The following is a 23,716-nucleotide window of genomic DNA, read 5'->3' as shown; positions in this document are numbered from 1 at the left end:
CTAAAATCCAAAGGTTGTGGTGTCCTGTGCTGGTTTTATTAGTACTGATAAAGGTGCTGTGTTCAGTGTGGAGGCAGTGTGGGGTGGGATGCTCGCCAGGGGTCTCAGCATTTATAGTTGTTCTTCTTGCCAGATTCAGTCTGAAAGCAGGAGAGCCAGTAGAGGAGCGTGTAAAACAGAATGGAAAAGAACACAGTGTTATAGAAAGAAATTAGCAGCTTTTTTCTACAAATTCACTTCATATTCATCTGTAAAAATGCTGACACAGGAAATCTTGGCTTCCCTCACTTTTCACCAGTGGTGGATAAAAAAGGGCACCTACTGCATTACATGGAGTCTTAAAATAGCTATGATGCATCATATATACTATATTGCCAAAAGTATTTGCTTGTCTGCCTTCACACACATATGAACTTGAGTGAGATCCCACTCTTAATCCATAGGGTTTAATATGATGTCGGCCCACCCTTTGCAGCTATAACAGCTTCAGCTCTTCTGGGAAGGCTTTCCACAAGGTTTAGGAGTGTTTATGGGAATTTTTGAACATTCTTCCAGAAGCACATTTGTGAGGTCAGTCACTGATGTTGGATGAGAAGGCCTGGCTCGCAGTCTCCGCTCTAATTCATCCTAAAGGTGTTCTATCGGGTTGTGCTCAGGACTCTGTGCAGGTCAGTCAAGTTCTTCCACACCAAACTCGCTCATCCATGTCTTTATGGACCTTGCTTTGTGCACTGGTGCGCAGTCATGTTGGAACAGGAAGGGGCCGTCCCCAAACTATTCCCACAAAGTTGGGAACATAAAATTGTCCAAAATCTCTTGGTCTGCTGAAGCATTAAGAGTTCTTTTTACTGGAACTAAGGGGACGAGCCCAACTCCTGAAAAACAACCCCACACCATACTTTACATTTGGCACAATGCAGTCAGACAAGTACCATTCTCCTGGCAACCGCCAAACCCAGACTCGTCCATCGGATTGCCAGACGGAGAAGCGTGATTGGTCACTCCAGAGAACACGTCTCCACTGTTCTAGAGTCCAGTGGCGGCGCTTTACACCACTGCATGCGATGCTTTGCATTGCGCTTGGTGATGTAAGGCTTGGATGCAGCTGCTCAGCCATGGAAACCCATTCCATGATGCTCTCTATGCTGTTCTTGAGCTAATCTGAAGGCCACATGAAGTTTGGAGGTCTGTAGCGATTGACTCTGCAGAAAGTTGGTGACCTCTGCGCGCTATGTGCCTCAGCATCCGCTGACCCCACTCTTTCATTTTACGTGGCCTAACATTTTGTGGCTGAGTTGCTGTCGTTCCCAATAGCTTCCACTTTGTTGTAATACCACTGACAGTTGACTGTGGAATATTTAGTAGTGAGGAAATTTCACGACTGGACTTGTTGCACAGGTGGCATCCTATCCCGGTACCACGCTGGAAGTCACTGAGCTCCTGAGAGCGACCCATTCTTTCAGAAATGTTTGTAGAAGACAGACAGATAGACAGACAGACAGACAGACAGACAGATAGATAGATAGATAGATAGATAGATATACAGAAATGCACTTGCATCTTACTATCAAGATAAACAAGATGAGCTGTAGGCTAATTTCTTAGCGGGAGCCACTAAAGTGATGTGAATATTTATAAGCTAATTTTCTTGTTTGCGTGTTTTGTATACGTTTCTGTACCTGCAGTGTTGCTAACTTTGGTCTTGGCGTTGTTTTCTTACAGGTTACTTCATCTGCAAATGCATCAATGAGTGCAGATCCACAGCGCACTTTCATTATCTTTATTGCAGCCAAACAACAATATGCAAAGCATATTTTTAAACATCACTTATCCCAATGAAGCAGTAAAACAAAGACCACCAGAACAGAAGTGCCTCAATGCTCAGTGTGTTGATTACGCAAATAGAGTGTTTGCAGTGGCAAAATCTTTCATCCACCCAGCACCAATACATGTCATTAAAAGGACATGGGGTCCAACCAAAAGAGCTGGACATCTGCAGAATTAATGCACAGTTTGATGAGAAATCAAACAAAAAACAAAATTCAGTGTTGTGTAATGCAAGTGTGCCAAAATCTGGGATGTGTTTGTATTGGAGAGAAAAAAATAAATAAATTCAGAAGATTTAAGAGATCATTGTTGTCTTTGTTTCATGGACTACTTGCTCTTTTTACAAAAGTTGTCGATGATCCTAAAGGATAGTGTAAACACAGATTCGTAACATGAAATAAGAGTAAGATTAGACAGAATATTTGTATTTGTAAACCAGAAACAGCGTAAAATGTTAAAAAAATACCTTTCAATGAAAATGAAACCAGTAGAATTATGATTAGTTCACCAAACACACACAGTTTACAACTAATCTCCTTTTTTTATTACATAAGCAAATTTGAAATGCATTTACAAAATCAAATTTCCACAATCTTTTAACAATACTGTGCAACAGGTGCTTGTCTAGAGTGCATTTTAAGTATGGAGTCTTCCAACAAGGTAAAATGACCTGAACCAAAGAGAGTTTTAACATTTGTTTCATTACAAAGGAATCAGAAAAAATGTAAAGTATTATTTATTGCATGTATTGAGCTTGTATTCATCTGAAATGACCAAAACCAATCCACTGGATACAATTTAACTTTTTACTTGAACAAATAAACATTTTAATAAATCAACCATTTATTAATTTATTCATTATGCATTATTAAGTACATACAGTGTCAGACTGAGGGAGATCCAAGATTCTTTATAGAAGTGGTTGAGACCAGCTGCTGGTTTGGCAACTCCGCGTTCTCCTGCAACTGAAGTGGACGGCTGAGTTGATCATCTCATTGTCCTTTTGCAGTCAAACATGCAGAATGACTTCTTGATGAAGGTGAGGATTTTGACTGCTAATGACTTGAAATACTACAGTACAATCACTTCATATAATTTTAGGTGCATAATAGAAAAGACTCTTAACTGGTATGCATTAGTTTCAAATTTCAATTACTATTTAGTTGGACTAACAGTTATGAGGATTTTGACTACAAATTACTGAAAAATGCCAGAGTAAAATTACTTCATAATTCATATGTACATGTATAGTAGTAACTCAACTGATATCTGTTGGTTTTATGGACTACTATTGGAAATGACCATTTTACAATGTGTACTGACAAGTTTGGGGATTTTGGCTGCCAATTACTTAAAGATTCTACAATTCAATATAATAGTCCACTGATTTTTGATAACGAGAGTCGATATGTGTTCAGTAGATATCCTAACTGAAAAGAGAAGCAGTGTTCAGTCTAACAATGAAAGCCAGTGGGGAAAACCTGTAAACAAAGTTGCGCCACATGCGTAGATCAAGCGCTACGCTGTGGTTCTTGAACGCACAGCATGATTGACAGGCTCGTGAGGTGACGTGCGGTAGGCCGGGTCGGATGTGGGCGGGGTTGGATGTCCAGCTGCGCCTTCCTACAGCTGAACGCACTGGTCTTTCACACAGACAGCGTGTGAGCTGCAGAGAGACGGATACACAGACAGTCCTGCTTCAGACGGACAGACGGACACATCAGTCACTCTGATCAATAAATACATACTTTTTAAAAGTGCACGGCCTGTCTGTCTGTTTACCTGTCTGTCTGTCTGTCTGTCCTCCACAGCGCTCTGACTGTGATGAGGAGAGAGTTTCAGGCCTGGTTCTCTGTTTGACCTTCACTGATCTTCACGGCTTATTTCAGTGTATTTAGCTGCGTGTGTGAACGCGCTGACCTGTTAACCTGGGCGCCGAAATGAAAAACAAGACTATCCGCGCGGAGGCAGCGCATGTGAATAAACAGCGAGCTGGAGCGCCGCTTCTTTACCTTCTCACTGCAGGGGTCTCGCTGAGACTCACAGTAAAGCAGCCCCCCGCTGAAAACAGCCACACAAACCATGAAGAGGGCCTGCTGGTTCCTGGTGGTGTCCAGTAGGCACTGATGGTGTTTAGTGTTCTCCTGATGGGCTGATATCACAGTGTAAAGGACTCTAATGGTTTTAATGGTCTTTGTTCAGCCGATGCCGAGCCAAAAAGTGTGCAGAGTTTTGTGTGAGCATGAAAAGTTTTAACACCTCAGAGCGTTTTAAAACTTTATATATACACATCACTGTAAATATAAAGGAGACATAAATGGAGCGTCTCATATACACAAGACTGAAGTCTGACCTGCCAAGTAACTGAGAAGGCCATTGGACACGCCTGTCAGGTGACGTTGGGGAAGTGGGCTATGGGTCATTCCTTCAGGAGCTGATGTGAATGACATCATCACTCTGAATCTGTTCTTTTTTATTGTTTGATCACCCCTCCAGGTTCAGGTAGACATCAGGCGGAGGGAGAAAACCCTGGAAACGTGGCAGCGCAAAACATCCATCACCTTGACATCAACGACCCCAGGACATATGGTGGTCCTCCAGGTGGTGCACGTGCATTGGTGGGCCTCTACATTAGTATGCGCTAGAAAGCTGCTCCAGCCTTTTCAGTGAAGCCCAAACACATTAAAATGCATAATACTGAGGAGAACTTGCTGCTGTTGAGGTGAACAGTGTGTTTATAGAGGCTGGAAGGAAGTTTGGTGTAGACTATAAATATGATCCTCTGACTAAAGTGCTTCTTACATGGACCAGATGAACTTGGGACCACCTGCCACTTTTACAAGAGCACCAGAAATGATCCAGACCGAGAAGAAGCTTCAAGCATAGAGATACTGTAATAGTTGTATGTAGTTCATCCCCACAAAACTCCTAAATAATAGACAAAATAAACCAAGCCTTACCTGACTTCAGTGGACCATTGCATTGACCATTGTCCAGCTGCAAACCAAGACATACATGCTGGAGAGGCCTGTGAATAAGCTGTGTTTGTTACAACAGGACATCATATAGACAACAGCTGACTGCTGAGAGTTAAATAGTTATTCTCAGTTTATTGGTTTGTGGTTCTTAGTATTAATTTTGATAATTGCTTAATGTCCCTGCCTGACCAGACAGAGGTTGATGATACAAGAGCCACAATAAGGGAAATACTGATACTGAGCGAACATAAACATTCAGCATAAGTTGTAGTGCATGTTTGGAATGAATAAGAAAGTACTGGTGGTTCTGGTTAATATTGTGCTCCACTAGGGGGCAGTAATGTATTAGTCTGCTCAGTTGCAGAGCTGCAACAGACACTAGAGCAACACAGTTCTTTCAGGCTGTGTGACAGTAAATCAAGTTCAGTTAATTTTTTGCTTTTTATTTATTATTATTATTTTTGCCTTCTTTCATGAGTGTTTGGCTGAAACATGGACTGGACTTCATGAATACTGGAACTTCCATGGGACTCCTTTAAAATATGTTTGGTTCTTTGCTGGAATGTGTTACTCTCAGAAGTCAGACCAGTTAAACCAGTTTATGGGTGAAAGGTCAGAGTAACTGAAACTTTTAGTCTGAACTTTAACTGGAGACAAAAAATGTGGACCCCTCTCTACACCCAATTAATAATAATAATGTAATATTCAGAGCATTGCTGGTGATGGACAATCAGTGAGATCTGCAGCAGAGTGTAGTGTCACATTCTTTGGTGATGTAATGAGACTGAAATGAGCTCCAACCAGTTTCTCTGGTTCTAAAGGAAACAAAGTTCAGCCGTGTTCTGGTTCAGTCTGGACAGAGACAGAGAGAGTTCAGCTCTGTAATGTTCTAAAGGCTCCAGTGGGAGAAGAGACTCTACTGAAATGGAGATGAAGTGTCTGTGTTGGTGGTCAGTGATGTTTCTCTTGTAGATCTGCTGTAAATGAACACAGATGAAGGTGGACTTGAACTTTCTCACTGAAGACGTCTAGACAAACCTCAGAAAAGGTAACAGTGCTTTCAGTTCCTCACAGATATCACTGAGGAGTCCTCTGATCTGCATTAATAACTATCTTTATTATAATAACAGCTTTAAACTTAGCATATCACAGAGAAATTATGCACAACATTCATAAAACAATAGGACACTAATTAATTTACTAAAGTAAATAAATACAATTTTAATAAGACAGTTTATTAAAGACTAAATAAGAGTAAATAAGGAGTTAATGTCCTTGTTAAGTGTGAGTGTTGAGGGTGAAGGACTTTAGGAGGAAGTGAATTCCTGATGCTGCCTGTGTAGAAACTAAAGCAGCTGCACCAGTTTTCTTCAGTTTGTAATAAAACACCTCCAGGAAGCTTTCATAGATCAATAAAAGTGATTAGAAGTGCAGATAACATCAGCATTATTGCCATTACTTCTCATCACAGATGAGATTCACTATACTTTGTGTTAGAATAAACACAGATCATCTTGAATACAGTATATATTTTATCAGTTAATACAGTTTATTGATAATGAACTGAGAGATCAGAGAGAGACAGTAACATTATTGATAATGATTATCAGGATTATAGAGGTGATCAGTTCTACTGTCTGTTTATACTAAGATTCTATCAGTAAATACAGTTTATTAATAATGAACTGAGATCAGAGAGAGACAGTATCATTATTGATCATGATTATCAGGATTATAGAGGTGATCAGTTCTACTGTCTGTTTATACTGAGATTCTATCAGTAAATACAGTTTATTAATAATGAACTGAGAGATCAGAGAGAGACAGTAACATTATTGATAATGATTATCAGGATTATAGAGGTGATCAGTTCTACTGTCTGTTCATACTGAGATTCTATCAGTAAATACAGTTTATTAATAATGAACTGAGAGATCAGAGAGAGACAGTAACATTATTGATAATGATTATCAGGATTATAGAGGTGATCAGTTCTACTGTCTGTTTATACTGAGATTCTAACAGTTAATAGAGTTTATTAAAAACTCAGTTCATCAGTCTCTGAGTGTTTCTTACTCTTATATGAAGGTCCTGAAGATGCCATAACAGGATTAGTCCTGTGGAACTAAAGAGAACCCAACTGTAGCCTAATGGAGAGTCTGAGCCTATATTAGCTCTGAGTAGAGTGGTCATCTGCACACAGCTGAACTACAGCAGCTCAGAGTGATGGACCATTTACTGAGAGATCAGATTACTGTTCCACTCCAACACCGTCCACCTGAGAATGATCATACAGTTCTGGATCAATATTACACAGATACATTTTATGATTATGGAGCTCAGATGAAGCTGAGATATGAGATTTACGTCTCCACTACGTCATTGTTTATTCAACACTCTGTTTCCATCACCCTGTATCACAACTCATGTGTATTAATAGACTTTATTCACCTCAGTTTAATGTAAAATCATCTTTTATAATATTTAGGTGTTTTGTACATTGAAGTTTTCTAATTTCCAGAATTCCTGTACAAAGTGATAAAAACCTTCTAATGTGCAGTTCTGTATGATGGACTGTATGAGCTCTACACAGCCTTCACTACAGATCAGTATCATATAATGACCGATTATGATTAATAAAGACTGGAGCAGCAGAAGATGTGATCCGTAGGTCTAGAACCTGTTTCCTCTGTCTGCTTCATCTCCTTCCATAGTGATAAATATGGATTGGATCATTTTAATAAAAAAACATTTCCTGCCGTGTCAACAACAAACTCACTGGTCAACAAAGAGTAACTATGCATTTTTATGAAATATAACTGTTCTTAGCAGCATCTCCAGTGTCCAGCTGTGTGTGGAGAGTAAAACCTCAGTGATGGAGCTTCATCACTCCAGCAGTGGAGGAAGAACCTCTGATTCAAAGTGAGTAACTTTATATCAGCTCTTAACCTGATTAAACAGAAAGAGGTAATCGTGACTTATGATCAGAATAAATGAGTCTTAGTGAAGAACATAATTACTCAGCACTTTAATCTCACTGTGGATGAACTTTTCTCAGAGTGAAGCGTGCAGCATCTCCAGAACCCAGCTGTGTGTCTATGAAGAGTGACTGGTCCATGGAGGAACCTCTTAAATTCAGCAGAGGAGAAGGAGAACCCAGCTGTGTGTCTAGGAGGAGTGGCTGGTCCATGGAGGAACCTCTTAAACTCAGCAGAGAAGGAGGAGAACCCAGCTGTGTGTCTATGAGGAGTGACTGGTCCGTGGAGGAACCTCTTAAACTCAGCAGAGGAGGAGGAGAACCCAGCTGTGTGTCTATGAAGAGTGACTGGTCCATGGGGGAACCTCTTAAACTCAGTAGAGGAGGAGGAGAACCCAGCTGTGTGTCTATGAAGAGTGACCGGTCCATGGAGGAACCTCTTAAACTCAGTAGAGGAGGAGGAGAACCCAGCTGTGTGTCTATGAAGAGTGACCGGTCCATGGGGGAACCTCTTAAACTCAGCAGAGGAGGAGGAGAACCCAGCTGTGTGTCTATGGGGAGTGACCGGTCCATGATGTTACCAGCACAGTCCAGTGGAGGGAGAGGATCCTCTGACTCAGGGTAAATATCTGCTACCAGTAAACAGCAGCTCTGACAGTGAATCATTGTAAACATTTTCCAGGCAGCCAGTGAAATGCAGGTTATGTTACCACATGTAATCATGTAATCACATATAGTAACATAAAACTCATATAATTCCACTGGAGTACTTGGGGGTCATCTATGAAAACGTGCTTACATGCAATTTAGGGTTTAACATTATGTGCTATGCCATTTCTCATGTTGCTCTAATGAAGCTACGTGTGCTGACTTGTGAACATTGGAAAATGTAAAAAAAAATTGTGAGATTTTCAGTAAGTCTAAAGAAACAATGTGTGTTTGTCAACCTTTAACCATGAATGACCATTAATTTTCACATGCACAATATTTAAATCAAAGGTTTAACTGTTAGTGTAATATTACACTTGTCTAGGAATATTTGTTAGTATTAGAAACTGACAGGAGAAATCAAGAGTGCAACACATGTAACATTAAGTCTGAAGCCTGAGGTAAACCAAAAGAAACACATACTAAATGAAGTAGCTCAAATGTAATGCAATAAATATTCAGAAGAATATTAACGTTATGTAAATTATTGATGTCTGTTATTGTGTAACAGGCAGCCAGTGAAGTGCAGGTTATCAACTGTCATTAGTAAACAAATAACTCATGGAATTCCACAGGAGTAAGTGGAGTCACCTATGGACCATGTGCTTACATGCAATTTAGGGCATTAACATTATGTGCAATGACATTTTGTGATGTTGCCACATAAAACTCCAATCATGTCACAAGTGCTGACTTGTGAGCACTGGAAAAATGTGAAGTGTGATTTTTGTGTAAATATATAGAAAACAGTGCATGTTTACTAAACTTTAACCATGAAGAACTACAGGAATTCCCACATACACAATATTTAAATAAGAGGTTTTTTTTTCTCCTGATGATAGGGTCAACGCTTAGACAGTTGTGCCACTCGGGAGCCCCTTAAATAAGAGTTTAAACTATTAATGCTGTATTACAGTTTTCTAAGAATATTAAACATGAAGTTTGTCTTGGGAGCCTGAGGTAAACCAAATGAAACATTTACTGAATTAAAAATGTCAAATTTTGTATAAAAAATGATCAGAAGATTAATATGGGTATTTGTTTTATTGATGTTTATTGTTGTTTGACCCCAATTAGCCAGCACTCTACAGTGGATGACGTTCTTCACAGAGTCTTAGAGAGACACAAAACCATCATGAAGAACAAGTACGAGAGCTTATTTGAGGGAATCAGAACAGAAGAGAATAAAGACAGGATTTACACACAGCTCTACATCATAGAGGGAGAGAGTGAAGGAGTGAATGAAGAACATGAGGTTCTACAGATGGAGAAAACATCCAGGAGACACTTACAAGACTCTCCAATCAACTGCTTAGACATGTTTAAACCTCTACCAGGTCCTGGAGGAGAAACACAAGAAGAGAACATTAGAGCTGTGAAGGCTGACAGTCTCAGACACAAAGAAAGAAAAGAAGATAACAGACCAAAAGAGCCAGAGCTCAGAAGTGTTCTGACTAAAGGCATCGCTGGAATTGGAAAAACTGTCTCTGTGCAGAAGTTCATTCTGGACTGGGCTGAAGGAAAAGCCAATCAGGATGTAGAGCTTGTGTTTGTGCTTCCGTTCCGGGAGCTGAACCTGATTAAAGATGATCAATACAGTCTTCATGGACTTCTGTGTGACTTCCATCCTGAGCTCAAAGATCTGGACACAAAGATTTATGATCAGCTCAAAGCTGTGTTTATATTTGATGGTCTGGATGAAAGTAGAATTCCACTGAACTTTGAACAGTGTGAGAAAGTATCTGACATCACCATGACATCATCAGTGGGTGTGTTGATGACAAACCTCATCAAAGGAGAGCTGCTTCCCTCTGCTCTGATCTGGATAACCTCCCGACCAGCAGCAGCCAATCAGATCCCTCCTAAATACATCAAGCGTGTGACAGAAATTCAGGGATTCAGTGACCCACAGAAGGAGGAGTACTTCAGGAAGAGGATCAGTGATGAAGACCAAGGCAAGAGAATCATCTCCCACATTAAGACAGCGAGGAGCCTCCACATCATGTGCCACATTCCAGTCTTCTGCTGGATCTCAGCCACTGTTCTTCAGCAAATCATCAAACAGCATCATGCAGAAATCCCTAAAACTCTGACTGAAATGTACTCACACTTCCTGCTCACTCAGACAGACATGAAGAATGAGAAGTATGAGGAAAAAGACGACAGAGACCCAAAGAACCTGCTGGAGTCCAACAGAACCATTCTTCTGAAACTGGCTGAACTGGCTTTCAAACAGCTGATGAAGGGCAATGTGATGTTCTATGAAGAGGACCTGAGAGAGAGCAGCATTGATGTCACTGAGGCCTCAGTGTATTCTGGGATTTTCACTGAGATCTTTAGGGAGGAATGTGTGCTTTACCAGAGGAAGGTCTACTGCTTTGTTCATCTGAGCTTTCAGGAGTTCCTGGCTGCTGTTTATGTGTTTCACTGCTATGAGAGCAAAAACATGGAGGAACTGCAGATATTTAACCCACAGTACAGTGGGTGGTCTAAGAAAGTTCCTCTGGATGAGGTTCTGATGGGAGCAGTGAATAAAGCTGTAGAGAGTCAAAATGGACACCTGGATCTTTTCCTCCGTTTCCTGCTGGGCATCTCAGTGGAGTCCAATCAGAGATGCCTACAGGGTCTACTGACCCCAACACAGAGCAGCTCAGAGAGAACCAGACAGTACATCAAGAGATTAATCAAAGGAGCAGATAAATATCACCTCTCCACTAAGAGATCCATCATCTCCACTGAGAGATCCATCAATCTGTTCCTCTGTCTGTCTGAAATGAGTGACGAGTCTCTCTCCAGAGAGATTCAGGAGTCTTTAATCTCAGAGAGACACTCAGAGGAGAAACTCTCTCCTGGACAGTGTTCAGCACTAGCCTGTATGCTTCTGACCTCAGAGGAGGTTCTGGATGAGCTGGACCTGAAGAAATACAACACATCAGAGGAGGGTTATAGGAGACTGATCCCAGCTCTGACTGTCTGCAGAAAAGCTCGGTGAGTGTTACATCTACATTAATACAGCAGATTAATATCAGATTATTGATGATTGAAGGCTGAACACATTAGATCTTCAGTTCAGACAATTAAAAATACATTTTAGTTATTATAGTTTTAGTTATTATGAAGAACTGCAGGTTCACTGCTTGGCCACTTTAATAGAAACCCCTATTTTTGGAGTTATGACTGATTGTTATATTGTCAGTATATTTTGTGGTACATTGTGATAGCGCTCTTCAGTTTTAGGAGCATAAGCATGAAATCATTCAGTTTAATAATTATAACATTAAATTTTACACTGTAAATATTTGAACATTTTTATAAAACATATAACTGAGTAAATCTTGAAGAAGCAATGTTAAACAGTAGCTTATTTGAATGCCAGCATCTAATAAATAATATAAAACAAGGCTCATTTACATGTTCTTCAATTGAACGTATTAACAGTGAATAGAATTCTTAAATAATTCAAGTGATGTTAAGTATGGCTCTAGTTTTTATACCGTTATAGTGTTCAGGGAGGGGTCACGCTAAGTATGGCTCTAGTTTTTATAGCGTTATAGTGTTAGGGGAGGGGTCACGCTAAGTGTGGCTCTAGTGTTTATAGCGTTATAGTGTTAGGGGAGGGGTCACGCTAAGTGTGGCTCTAGTGTTTATAGCGTTACAGTGTTAGGGGAGGGGTCACGCTAAGTGTGGCTCTAGTTTTTATACCGTTACAGTGTTAGGGGAGGGGTCACGCTAAGTGTGGCTCTAGTTTTTATACCGTTATAGTGTTCGGGGAGGGGTCACGCTAAGTATGGCTCTAGTTTTTATAGCGTTATAGTGTTCGGGGAGGGGTCACGCTAAGTGTGGCTCTAGTGTTTATAGCGTTATAGTGTTAGGGGAGGGGTCACGCTAAGTGTGGCTCTAGTGTTTATAGCGTTATAGTGTTAGGGGAGGGGTCACGCTAAGTGTGGCTCTAGTGTTTATAGCGTTACAGTGTTAGGGGAGGGGTCACGCTAAGTGTGGCTCTAGTTTTTATAGCGTTATAGTGTTTGGGGAGGGGTCACGCTAAGTGTGGCTCTAGTGTTTATAGCGTTATAGTGTTAGGGGAGGGGTCACGCTAAGTGTGGCTCTAGTGTTTATAGCGTTACAGTGTTAGGGGAGGGGTCACGCTAAGTGTGGCTCTAGTGTTTATAGCGTTATAGTGTTTGGGGAGGGGTCACGCTAAGTGTGGCTCTAGTTTTTATAGCGTTATAGTGTTTGGGGAGGGGTCACGCTAAGTATGACTCTAGTTTTATACCGTTGTCGTTGTTGAGGTGGGGTCATGCTGAATGTGCTGCTAAACCACACCAGATACTGAAACTTTTTATGGACACAACAGTCTCAGTTATTTTTTACTGCTGAAATAAAGAATATAAGTTATGTAGTTATATAACTGTATAATACATATTGTTTTTTTAAATTTATGTTTAATCTTTTATTTCTATCTAATTTCTGTAATAAAATTCTATCAAATTTATTCAATAGTGGTTATTTTGGGTAGAAGTTATTTAGCTGAGAAATTATTTTTGTGAAAAACTCCTTGAACAGATTTTTGAAGACTAAACAGAAACACCAGCAACACGTATTATCAGTTGTGGAGTAGGTAGCAGGTAGCCAGTGTAATGACGACAGGATTGGGGATATATGGTCAAATTTTTTGGTCCTTGTAAGGACTCTAGCAGCTGCATTCTGGACCAGTTGGAAGCGTATTCCAGTAAAGTGTAGGAGTATCCAGCTGAATTGGTGTTACATTAGTCCAGCCTGGAGGTTATAAAGGCATCAGCTTTTCCGCATCGTTTAAGGCTAGAATATTACGTAGTTTAGCGATGTTAAGCAAGAGAAAGAATGTGGTACTAACAATGTTGCAAACATGTATCAAAAGAGAGACCGGAATCAAAGACGACGTCTAGATTTTTTACAGTAGTGCTTGGAATGACAGTATGGCCTTTAGTTCAGATTTGGAGAGTTGAGGTCTCTCTGCTTTGGGTCCAAGTAGCAGGACCTCAGTTTTGTTAGGATTAAGAAGGAGGAAATTGTCGTTCATCCAGCTTTTGATATTTTTATCACATTCTTTAAGATTATTTAGATTCAGAGCCTCATTTGGTTTAGCAGATATGTAGAGCTGCGTGTCATCAGCATAGCATTGAAAACTAATGCTGAACCTGTGAATTATAGTCATCACTAGGGGTGCGGGAAAAAATCGATTCTTAGATGCATCGCGATGCGGACGTGAACGATTCTGAATCGATTCACAAATGTCAAAAATCGATTTTCTAAATATTTAATTTATAACGTTAACGGAACGTAAAGGCCGGAACATGGAAGTGGGGAAGTGCAGCGCCCGGACAGTCTGTGGCGGCACATAAAGACACAACTGAATGAGGGAGAAACCCGACCGGCACCCTCTGCATTAAAAGCCAGGTTAGGTCAGGACTCACAACCCAAATGTGAAGAAGAGACATTTTGTCCTTTCAACAAAAATCAAACCACCTTGGGAGCCGCAACATTTAATGTCCAGTATGTGTCAGTATGTGATAATGTCCTAGTATAGGCTAAACAATATAAACGAGAGCGCAGATTTACTTTGCTCTGCTTTAAGCTTTAGTTTGCTGTAGCTGCTTTCCTCCCCTTTCCCTCAGGAAACTTTTCCTCAAAAGTTCAATAGTTTCTTCTAAAATGTCTCTCAACATCTGACTGTTTTACGAGGGTGAAGTCACTTCTTATTCTCCAGCTTCTCGTTCGAATTTTCCCGTTCCACCTTAAATTCTGACTGAGGCGCCGAATGTAAATGCGGCACCATTTAAGGTGGAACGGGAAAATTCGAAAGAGAAGCGACTTAAGCTTCGCAACTTTTTAGTGTTTGACCATCTGTCGTTGCAGATTTAACGTACCAGGAATCAACTGCGCTGCTTATGAATGCGAATAACGCATCGCTGCTATGTGACCTGCAGTCTGCACATTGCGAAACAGGGCTTTCGCGCAATGTTTTACATGTCCTGTCTCAAAGATATTTTACTGACACAACGACTACAACAAGATCAAAACCAAAGTTATAAAATCACTGAATTAAACGGGTAGGACGGCTGTAACGTGCTGTGGTGGTCATCCGTTGCCACTGGATCTTATGTCACCCTAACAGCGCATTTTATCACAGATGAGTGGCAGCAGCGTCTCATGTGCTCTGAACAAGAGCAGTGAATGCGCCTTCTAGTTCACTTGCCACATCACTTCCATTTGATTTATTAATAAAAGATATTGGAAGTAAATTCATTATGGATCATTACAAATACTTTGTTTTAAAAGTACCAAGTCCTCAGACAGTGAGAAAATAGAAATGCTGTATAGAAAAAAGATGCATCGAGATGCATCGATAATCGTTTTATAATCGCATCGCAGCCTCTGAATCGTAATTGAATCGAATCGTGAGGTTCCTAGAGATTCCCACCCCTAGTCATCACACTGCAGATCCACCTCATAATCAGTGTGGAAAAGAAAAAAGGATGGACTGATGCTGCTTTGTTATTTTAGACTCCAATCGCCCAGTCTGTACAACCACTCTTTCAAAATAAAAGTCTCTTACAGCTTGATAAAGTGGTGAATTAAGTGCAGCAAAGACTAAACATGTATTATGTGGTATTAATTTTATGCCCATTAGTAAAAATCTAGTGAAACATTCTAGTCAGTGTTAGTCCTGCTACATATGGTCCTGTTGTTGGTCAAACTGCTGTTTCTGATGCTCAATACTGTTCACTCTTATATACAGAGGAACTGTGTGGCTGCAGGTTTTTCATTTCCACCAAGCAGGAGCTCAACTGATGTCCTCCTTTGTTCTACTTGTTTTAGTCTTCAAACATCTGATCAAGGGGGTGTTTTACAAAGCAGACTTTCTCAGCTAGCCAGATAACTTACACTCACAGTAAGCACTGTCCAATCAAACGAAAGATAAGGGACGTTCCTATTGGACAGTTCTCACATTGGGCTTGAGTTAAGGGGTGATTCTGCTTAGTTGGACTGAAAACCTACAGCCACACATAAGACTGAACATTCTTACTGTAAGGCCAAGATAACCTGAGCTGTAATTTGGTCACTGAAAGCCTTGATTTCTGTTTGCAAGCTTTTATTAGTTATTGTTTAAAAAATACATTTGGTGTGATCAGTCAGTGTTATGAAAATAGTGTTTTTTTTTTTTTGAAATAATAGTTTTGAAAAAAGTCTCAATTATCAGAACTTTTTAAAACTGTTATCAAAATTTAAAAATCCAATATTTTGACAGAACTCAGAGAATTCATACACCATAAGTGACAGTCTTACACGTCTCATTTCAGCAGTGCTTTGGATTATTTTAAATTGGACTGTGGTTTAATGGTACTGTCTGTGCAGATAAAGTTCTATACAAAAGTCTAGGCACCCCTGGCCAAATTACAAACCCAATTCCATAAAATCTTGTAACAGAGTGTGAAATGCCAATAACATAGAAAGCAGTGATGAGTGAATTCTGTTTGAGCTGTTAAATTGTAAATAGCCCAAAAATGGTATTTTACCTCATGTTTTACCTTCTGACCTTTATTTAGATGGGACACAAGTAGGTTTATCACTTTAGTACATCACCTTTCCTTTTGCCTGCATAAAATAATTGTATGTGGACTGAAGACTCAAACTGGTCCAGTTTTGAAAGTGATTTTTTGCCATTCTTCCATTATACCAGTCTTCAGCTGTGCAGTCGTGTGGAGCCTTTATTGTTGTATTTCACTCTTCAAAATGTGTTACACATTTTCGGTAAGAGACAGGCAGGCCGGTCTAGAACCTTCACTCTCTGATTACGTAGTCATGCTGTTTTAATACAATTTGCTGATGCATTTTCGGCAGCGTGGTGAACCTTGACCCTTCCTTGCTTATACAAGACTAGGCCTGTCCTGAATGCTCCGTTTATACCGAGCATGTTTACATCTCCTCTTTTAAAATGTTTTTTAGAACATTTAACAATGTTCATAGTGTTAATTCGTCCCTGTCCCAACTTTTTTGGAATGTGTTGCAGGCATCAGTTTCAGAATGAGCTTATATTTACAAAAGACAATGAAGCTGATAAGATAAAACATTAAGGGTGTGTCCCAAAACCCAGTGAGCTCTCTTAGTAGCTGCTGGCTACATAGGCAGCTGTTTAAATAGTCAGCATTCTAACTGTCTCTGAACCTTATAAGACAGATAAATGAGACACTGTAGTCAGACAGTGATGATGTAGCCACTTGTTCCCGCCCACTGCACACGACCAACGTTTACTTACCTCAGCCGTCAGAATCACCTCTGCCTTTAACCACCATGGATCCTGATCTGGCTGTTTATATAGCGATTGTAATTGAATTTTCTCTGAATGAAACAGACAGGAATAGTGGTCAGACACTGAAATTTAATAATTCGTGCGCTATGTGATGCTAATTTACAAAGGTAAACTTTCCTCTAAGCACTTTGGGGAGAAAAAACAACAGTAAACCCATTTATCCACATCATATATGGTTCATTAATCATCTAGCTACTTCATTTAGTCCACTGTGTAGTTCCACAGTTACAGACTGTCGTTCATCTGTTTCTCTATTTTTTTAACCCCTTTCTCATGAAATGAGGTGAATTCTCCCAGCATCCAAAAAATGATTTACAAAGCATGTAAAAGGTTCTGTGAGGCTGGGGAATCATGCAGCTTTCTGATGTGTAGTTTGTGCTATAGATGCTGCCGTGTTTGAATTAAAGCTCCTGGAGAACCTGTGCAGCTGTAGGCTGTATGTGATCATCAGACAAAGTTTTGGATGTTTTTATAGGCTTTTCCTGCAACAGTGCAGGGTCCTTTGCACAGAACTCTCTACCAGCAGGCAGTGTGATCCTTGGTGATGGTTGTCAGTCCCACTTCTGTACGATGGAGACTTCAGCTCCTAAAATAAATGCTAAACTGTAATCTAACCTTTGAGTAAAGTTGTAGGTATTGGATCTAATATGCAAGTGTAATGCTGCACAAGCACAGAAAGACGCTCGCGGATCTTAAAAATGAAGTGATTTACTGAGAGAACAGAAAGATGGTCAAACAGTTTCAGGGCAAATCCAAAATCAGAAACCAAAAGCCTAGCAAAAAGTCAAGAAACCAGAAAATACAAAATACGCAAGCTACCAGAGCAAAAGGGTAAACACAAAAACGCAATATCCAAAAAACAGGCAAAGGGTCCAATACACAAGTCAGGAAACCAGTAGAAAACCACTCAGTAGTCCAGTGAAGGGCAATACCTCACAATGAGGAGAACAAACCAGAGTCCTTTTAAAGTCTGAGGCAAACAAACACAGGTGAGTTGCATTAATACTCGGGTGACTGAGAACGAGGAAGATGTGTGTGATTGGTGGAAGGAGTGACATCAGGATTGGAATCATGGGAAATGGAGTCCTGGAGAGTATTAGGCAAGGGAGGAGAACCTGGAAGCGTGACAGCAAGCAGAAGATTTTGAGAAGGGGATCATTTAACTAGCTCAGTTTGTTGAAGGTAAAGGATTCCAGTCTCTCTGCAGTATTTACAATATTCTCAAGATCTGCATTGGCTTTGTAAGGCAGCAGGTTTGTAGAGTTTAACTGTGCGTTTTGAATTTTTTGCCTTGATTATTTAAATTTTATAAAATCATTGCTGCTGTAGGCTGATGGCATCTGGCGTTCAGTAACTATTTGGTTCTTAGTTAATTCAGAAATAGTGCTAAATAATAATCTAGGATTATTCTTATTGTTTTCTATGAGACAGGAGAGAAAGGCTGAGCGGGCTGCAATAAGTGCTCTTCTATAGTCCATAAGGCTATAATCCCTCCAGGTGGACTGGAACACTTCTAGTTTAGTCAGGTGCCATTTTCGCTCTAGTTTCTAGTTCTAGACAGTCTGTTTCAAAGCTCGAGTATGATCATTGTACCACGGTGCAGCTTCTTCTGCCTTATTATTTTATTTTTTAATGGAGCCACATTATCTAGAGTAGAATGAAAAGTAGCCTCTATGCTCTCAGTCATAATATCTAATTCGGTAGGATTAGATGGACAGCTGATAGAAGCTGATAATTGTGGAAGGTTTCTGATAAAGCTACCAGCTGTGGAGGAAGTTATAGTCTGCTTAACACGATAGCTGGTGATGAACGTACATTACCACTACAGCGAATGTGTAAGGCTAAATGATCTGTGTTTACAACAAAGGCATTTATGTTCAAAATAAACTCAAAGGTTAAAAATAGATAAATCCTTAATCTTTCAATTAATCTACTAATCTACTGTTAATCTTCAGCTCTGTCTTGGATCTTGCCTTGTATTTGAGTGTGGCTCCAAGTTTTCATGATTACCTGTTTTTCCTGATTAAGGGGAATCAGATGAGCTCCTGCTTGTTTCCAATAAAAACCTGCAGCTACAGCCACTCTTTGTGGATAAGTTTGGACACCCCTGATCTAACCAGTGAACCAGCACCCTGACTTTCTTACTTCCAAACTGACATAGCAGATTTTTTTGTTTTTCTCCCTGGTGAACAGCTTCACTTTCTCTATTTATGATCCTTCATTGAAGGCTCTGATCACTGATATGGTGGAAAATTCTTTCTCGATATTCGGTCAAAATAAGAAACCTCAGTAGGCAGCATATTTGAGCTATCTATGAATTGAGAGCCTTGTTGTCAGGATCACATATTATGATGTAAATGCTGTCTGTGGAGGGAGATCACTGGGTTTTCAGACACATCCTAAATATCTTGTCTTTTTACTGCTTTTATTTGAATATAGGTCAAAGTGAAATTTACAAATCAACGTTTTCTCTTTTGATCTTCCATTTGCATTCTGTCACAACTTTTTTGGAAGTAGACGAAGTAAACAATCTCAATCATCAATTTTTAAATATTATTTGTCTGCCAATGCACAGTTTCTCTGGACTAGAGGATGACCAACACAAACTGTGCAGCAGCAGATGAGCTATCATGACTTTACATCTACAAGGTGGACTGACAAGGTAGGAGTGTCTAATAGAGTGGGCAGTGAGTGGATACAGTGTTTAAAAACTCCAGCAGCACTGCTGTGTCTGATCCACTCGGATCAGCGCAACACACACGAACACACCACCACATAAGAGTTACTGCAGTGCTGAGAATGATCCACCACGCTAATAGTACCTGCTCTGTTAGGGTTCATGGGGGTCCTGACCACTGAAGAACAGGGTAAAAGGGGGCTAATATATATATATATATATATATATATATATATATATATATATATATATATATCTGGACTGGTGAAATAAAAAAAAACGACTTTGGCTACAATCATCAAATGTTTTGAGAAAAATAAAGCAGCATTTGATGCATTTGATGATGTTAACTGTTAGTCACAGTGGAGGATCTAGTATCCTTTGGGGTTGTATGGCAGCCAGTGGCTCAGGAAACATTGCACAGTCAATGGAAGAATGGATTCCATTGAATGTCAGTACATTTTGGTAGGAAATGTGAGTCAGTTGTGAAATGGAAGCTGAAAAGAGGCTGGTGGTTTCTACAACAGGACAGTGACACAAAACATACCTTACAACACATCATGAACTACTTTAACAAACTGAAGCTGAACCTTTTGGAATGGCCCTCACATTCCTGACTCAAACATCACTGAAAATCTGTGGGTAGGTTTTAAAACATGCAGTGCATGAAAGACGGATCAAGAATATCACAGAACTAGAAGTAACCTGTAAGAAAGTTCCTAAAACATGAACAGAAAGACACCTAACTGGACAAAAAACACTGTGATATTTGCCAAAAGGGATGGTACTGAGTACTGACTTAGTATAGCATCCAAATTTTAAACATTCCATATTTACTATTTACTTGTTTCTATGTTTAGCGTTATTCAAATATAAAGTAACTGTGCATTAGCAATATATTTTTTAAATAGTTTGCTGTAGATGTGTTTTTTTTAATTCAAAAATCAACAAACTGTGCAATGTTGAAGGCTGTTATTGTGAAGTTGCTGTGACGCACAAACATTCTATTTGTTTTTATGTAATATTTCTATTTGAGACTTTTTCCCTAGATTTTCTGGGAATAGAGGTCCTATATGCTTGAGGTTTTTTAGAAAAAATTTGCAACATCCTTCCAGAGAGGGGTGATTCCACAACTGATTTACTAAATAGATTATTGGTTTAACACTAAACTCTTAAATTAGGTAATATCTGATCAGTATACTTCTGATAGGTACATAATGAGGTATATGAGAACATAGTCTGATCATATCTAAGTGAAAAGAATTTACTACAACATATGGGTTGAAAATCTTTGACACTGTCTTACAATTTAATATTAAATTATCTTTTATTTGCTGAACTCAAAATATTGAGAATAAAAATGTGGCTTTTTAGTGAACCCACTATTGTAATTTTTGTAAAGGGATCATTTGATTCTACTGTGGTGTAGACAATTCCATTGTATACTAAATTCTCTAACCCTTTAAACCTCAGAGGATCTTAATCTCTAAAGATAATTGAATCATACACAGCAAGAGAAGATTGTAAAAGATAATGAAACATTTCCTGTTTGCAATTTGTACTGTCTGAAATGCCATTAAGGAAAAGACATTAAAGAGAACAGTTAAAGTCAAGACAAGATCAGAAAGCCCAAGAAAAATAGTCAGCTATGCAGAGTAAAAGCCCTAAATCACTGCCAAGGGCTTACAGGAAAATTTGGCTGGTACAGAAATAGTGATGCTAGTCCTCTGTACAGTGTTGTTGCACAAACAACATATACATGGAAGGGTCATCAGGAGGGTAAAAGAGACATAACTGTAAATGTAAAATGTAATAGAACTTGCTACAACCATCAAATTCATGTTTGGAAATAAATAAATAAATAAAGTAAGAAAGAAAGAAAGTGAACTTTTTGCCATCTGTTAAGTATGGGGTGGATCTTTTATGCTGTGTGGTTGTTTGGCAGCCAGTGGCAGGGCTGCAGAGCTGAATTAATATGTTCGGATTTATTTACTCTTTCTCTAGCCATCCTTGAAATATATACACACTCTAAAAGTATAAGGTGCTGCTGAAAAAAGATGATTTTTTTTTTCCACTTAATCTACTCAGAAATGCTTCTTTTAGTATATTGCAAAATTTGTTCTAGGTTTAACTGTACCATATATTAGCTGGATTGTTGTGGAAGTTAGCATTTTATATGCTACTAAACAGATAGCTTCTACTTAGAGAAAAAAACTATGGCTGTATTGTCTGTTTTAAATGGGATCATATGGATGAATAATCAAGCTCTGAATATCTTGTGTACTTATTCCTGAAAGTAAAGTCAAAGTAGAAAATGGAGAGTAAGGTAATTCTATTACAGTTCCCTGATTACGCCATGTTCTATATTTATTTGGACTTTTACAGACTAGCTGGGTGTGGTCTCACCACAAATTCCTGTGAGAATCTATCATCAGCTCTACAATCTGTTAACTCATCTCTGAAAGAGCTAGACCTGAGTAAAAATGACCTTCAGGATTCAGGTGTGGAGCTGCTGTCTGCTGGACTGAAGAACTCACACTGTAAACTGGAGATACTCAGGTGAACTTTGTGTAAATTCAATTTTAATAAAAAAATTTACAAACTATAATAAAATGTATCTTTATAATAATACATGTATGTGTAATTTTAATATTTGTTTCACATGGGTTTAGAATAGTACTGAATCTCTTTCTGTAGCCATCCTTGAAATGTTAAAACACAAACAGTATAATGTGCTGCTGAAAAAAACATGATATTCTTTTTCTCTTTATTTATTCAGAAATGATTTTTTTAAGTATATTGCAAGATCTGTTCTAAGTTTAACTGTATCAGATATTGGCTGGATTGTTGTGGAACTTAATTTTTTATGCTAATAAACAGATAGCTTCTACTTAGAGAGAAAAAACTATAGCTGTATTGTCTGTTTTAAATTGGATCACATGGATGAATAATCAAGCTATGAATATCTTTTGCACTTATTTATGAAAGAAAAGTCAAAGTAGAAAATGGAGAGTAAGGTAATTCTATTACAGTTCCCCTGATTACACCATGTACTATATTTATTCTGACTTTTACAGACTAGCTGGGTGTGGTCTCACCACAAATTCCTGTGAAAATATATCATCAGCTCTACAGGCCAAAAACTCGTCTCTGAAAAAGCTAGACCTGAGTAACAATGACCTTCAGGATTCAGGTGTGGAGCTGCTCTCTGCTGGACTGAGGAGTTCATTCTGTAAACTGGAGACACTCAGGTGAGCTTTCTGTGAATTCAGTCCTGTCGGAAAAAAGTTAGAACCAATTAACTGGCAAATCAATAAGTTAACATCACTTGTTCTGTTGTCTGTCTCTCTGTCCTTATTCCTGTAATGAATGTGTAGTGAGTTGTCATGGCATGTTCTCTCTCCACAAAACTCTGCCGTTTTCCAATTTGATTTCATAGGATTGGTGATCAACTGGTTTGATCACTGTTGCTAGTCTCCAGACTGTCTGTGGCTCAAAAGGCTGGACTCTCTCTCCCTGTTTCAGAGCACACAGATCCTTTGCTGTTTGGTTGTAGTATTTAGCCTGTCGTAGCTGGTTGTCTCTCAGTCCTTGTGTGGTCTGTTGTATCTCTGGCTTAAGAAGACTGTCAGTGATTGGTAGAAGAGTCCTTGTTCTCCTACTAAAAAGTCTTTGAGCTGGACTTGCGTTTAGACCTTGGCTTGGTGTATTCTGGTGGTCCAGTATAGCCAGGGGGTAGGGGTCTCGACCTGAGGCTTTTGCTTTCTTCAATATCCTCTTAGCCATTTTAACAGCAGACTCTGGTTTTCCATTGCTTTGGGGGTAACCAGGTGACGATGTTCTGTGCTCAAACTCCCACCTCAGGCTAAACTGCTTGAATTCCTGAGAGATATACTGGGGTCCGTTGTCCGAACATACAACATCCGGAATCCCATGACTAGTGAAGTGAGCTTTTAGCTTCCTAATTACTGTGTTGGACGTAGTATCAGGTAAGTAATCCACTTCCCAAAAATTGGAGTAATAGTCCACAGTTACCAGATAATCTTTGTTCTCAAAGACAAATAGGTCCTTACTTTAGCCCATGGCCTGTCCTGAACATCATGTGGATGTAATGTTTCTTTTTGTTGGCGGATATCCATTGACCTATATGAGTCACACTTGGCTACATAGGTTTTGATTTGTTTGCTCATCCCTGGCCA

At 39.4% G+C, this 23,716-nt stretch overlaps 1 protein-coding gene across 1 annotated transcript in view; it reads left to right on the top strand.

Moving 5' to 3' along the window:
* The first annotated feature begins 5,653 nt into the window (after nucleotides 1-5,653).
* Nucleotides 5,654-23,716, top strand: part of LOC118799150 (NACHT, LRR and PYD domains-containing protein 12-like) — a 49,122-nt gene continuing 31,059 nt past the window's right edge. Inside the window, exons 1-6 of the mRNA XM_036558872.1 lie at nucleotides 5,654-5,853; nucleotides 7,638-7,727; nucleotides 7,864-8,403; nucleotides 9,568-11,478; nucleotides 21,903-22,076; nucleotides 22,595-22,768. Coding sequence (XP_036414765.1) covers nucleotides 7,681-7,727; nucleotides 7,864-8,403; nucleotides 9,568-11,478; nucleotides 21,903-22,076; nucleotides 22,595-22,768 — 2,846 coding nt within the window. The 5' untranslated portion in view covers nucleotides 5,654-5,853; nucleotides 7,638-7,680. The remainder of the gene's footprint in view (nucleotides 5,854-7,637; nucleotides 7,728-7,863; nucleotides 8,404-9,567; nucleotides 11,479-21,902; nucleotides 22,077-22,594; nucleotides 22,769-23,716) is intronic.

This window comes from Colossoma macropomum, unplaced genomic scaffold, assembly GCF_904425465.1.
Source record: "Colossoma macropomum unplaced genomic scaffold, Colossoma_macropomum, whole genome shotgun sequence".
Lineage (NCBI taxonomy): Eukaryota > Metazoa > Chordata > Actinopteri > Characiformes > Serrasalmidae > Colossoma > Colossoma macropomum.
The sequence above is the reverse complement of the archived record's forward strand: the minus strand, read 5'-3'. Positions and strand labels throughout refer to the sequence as shown.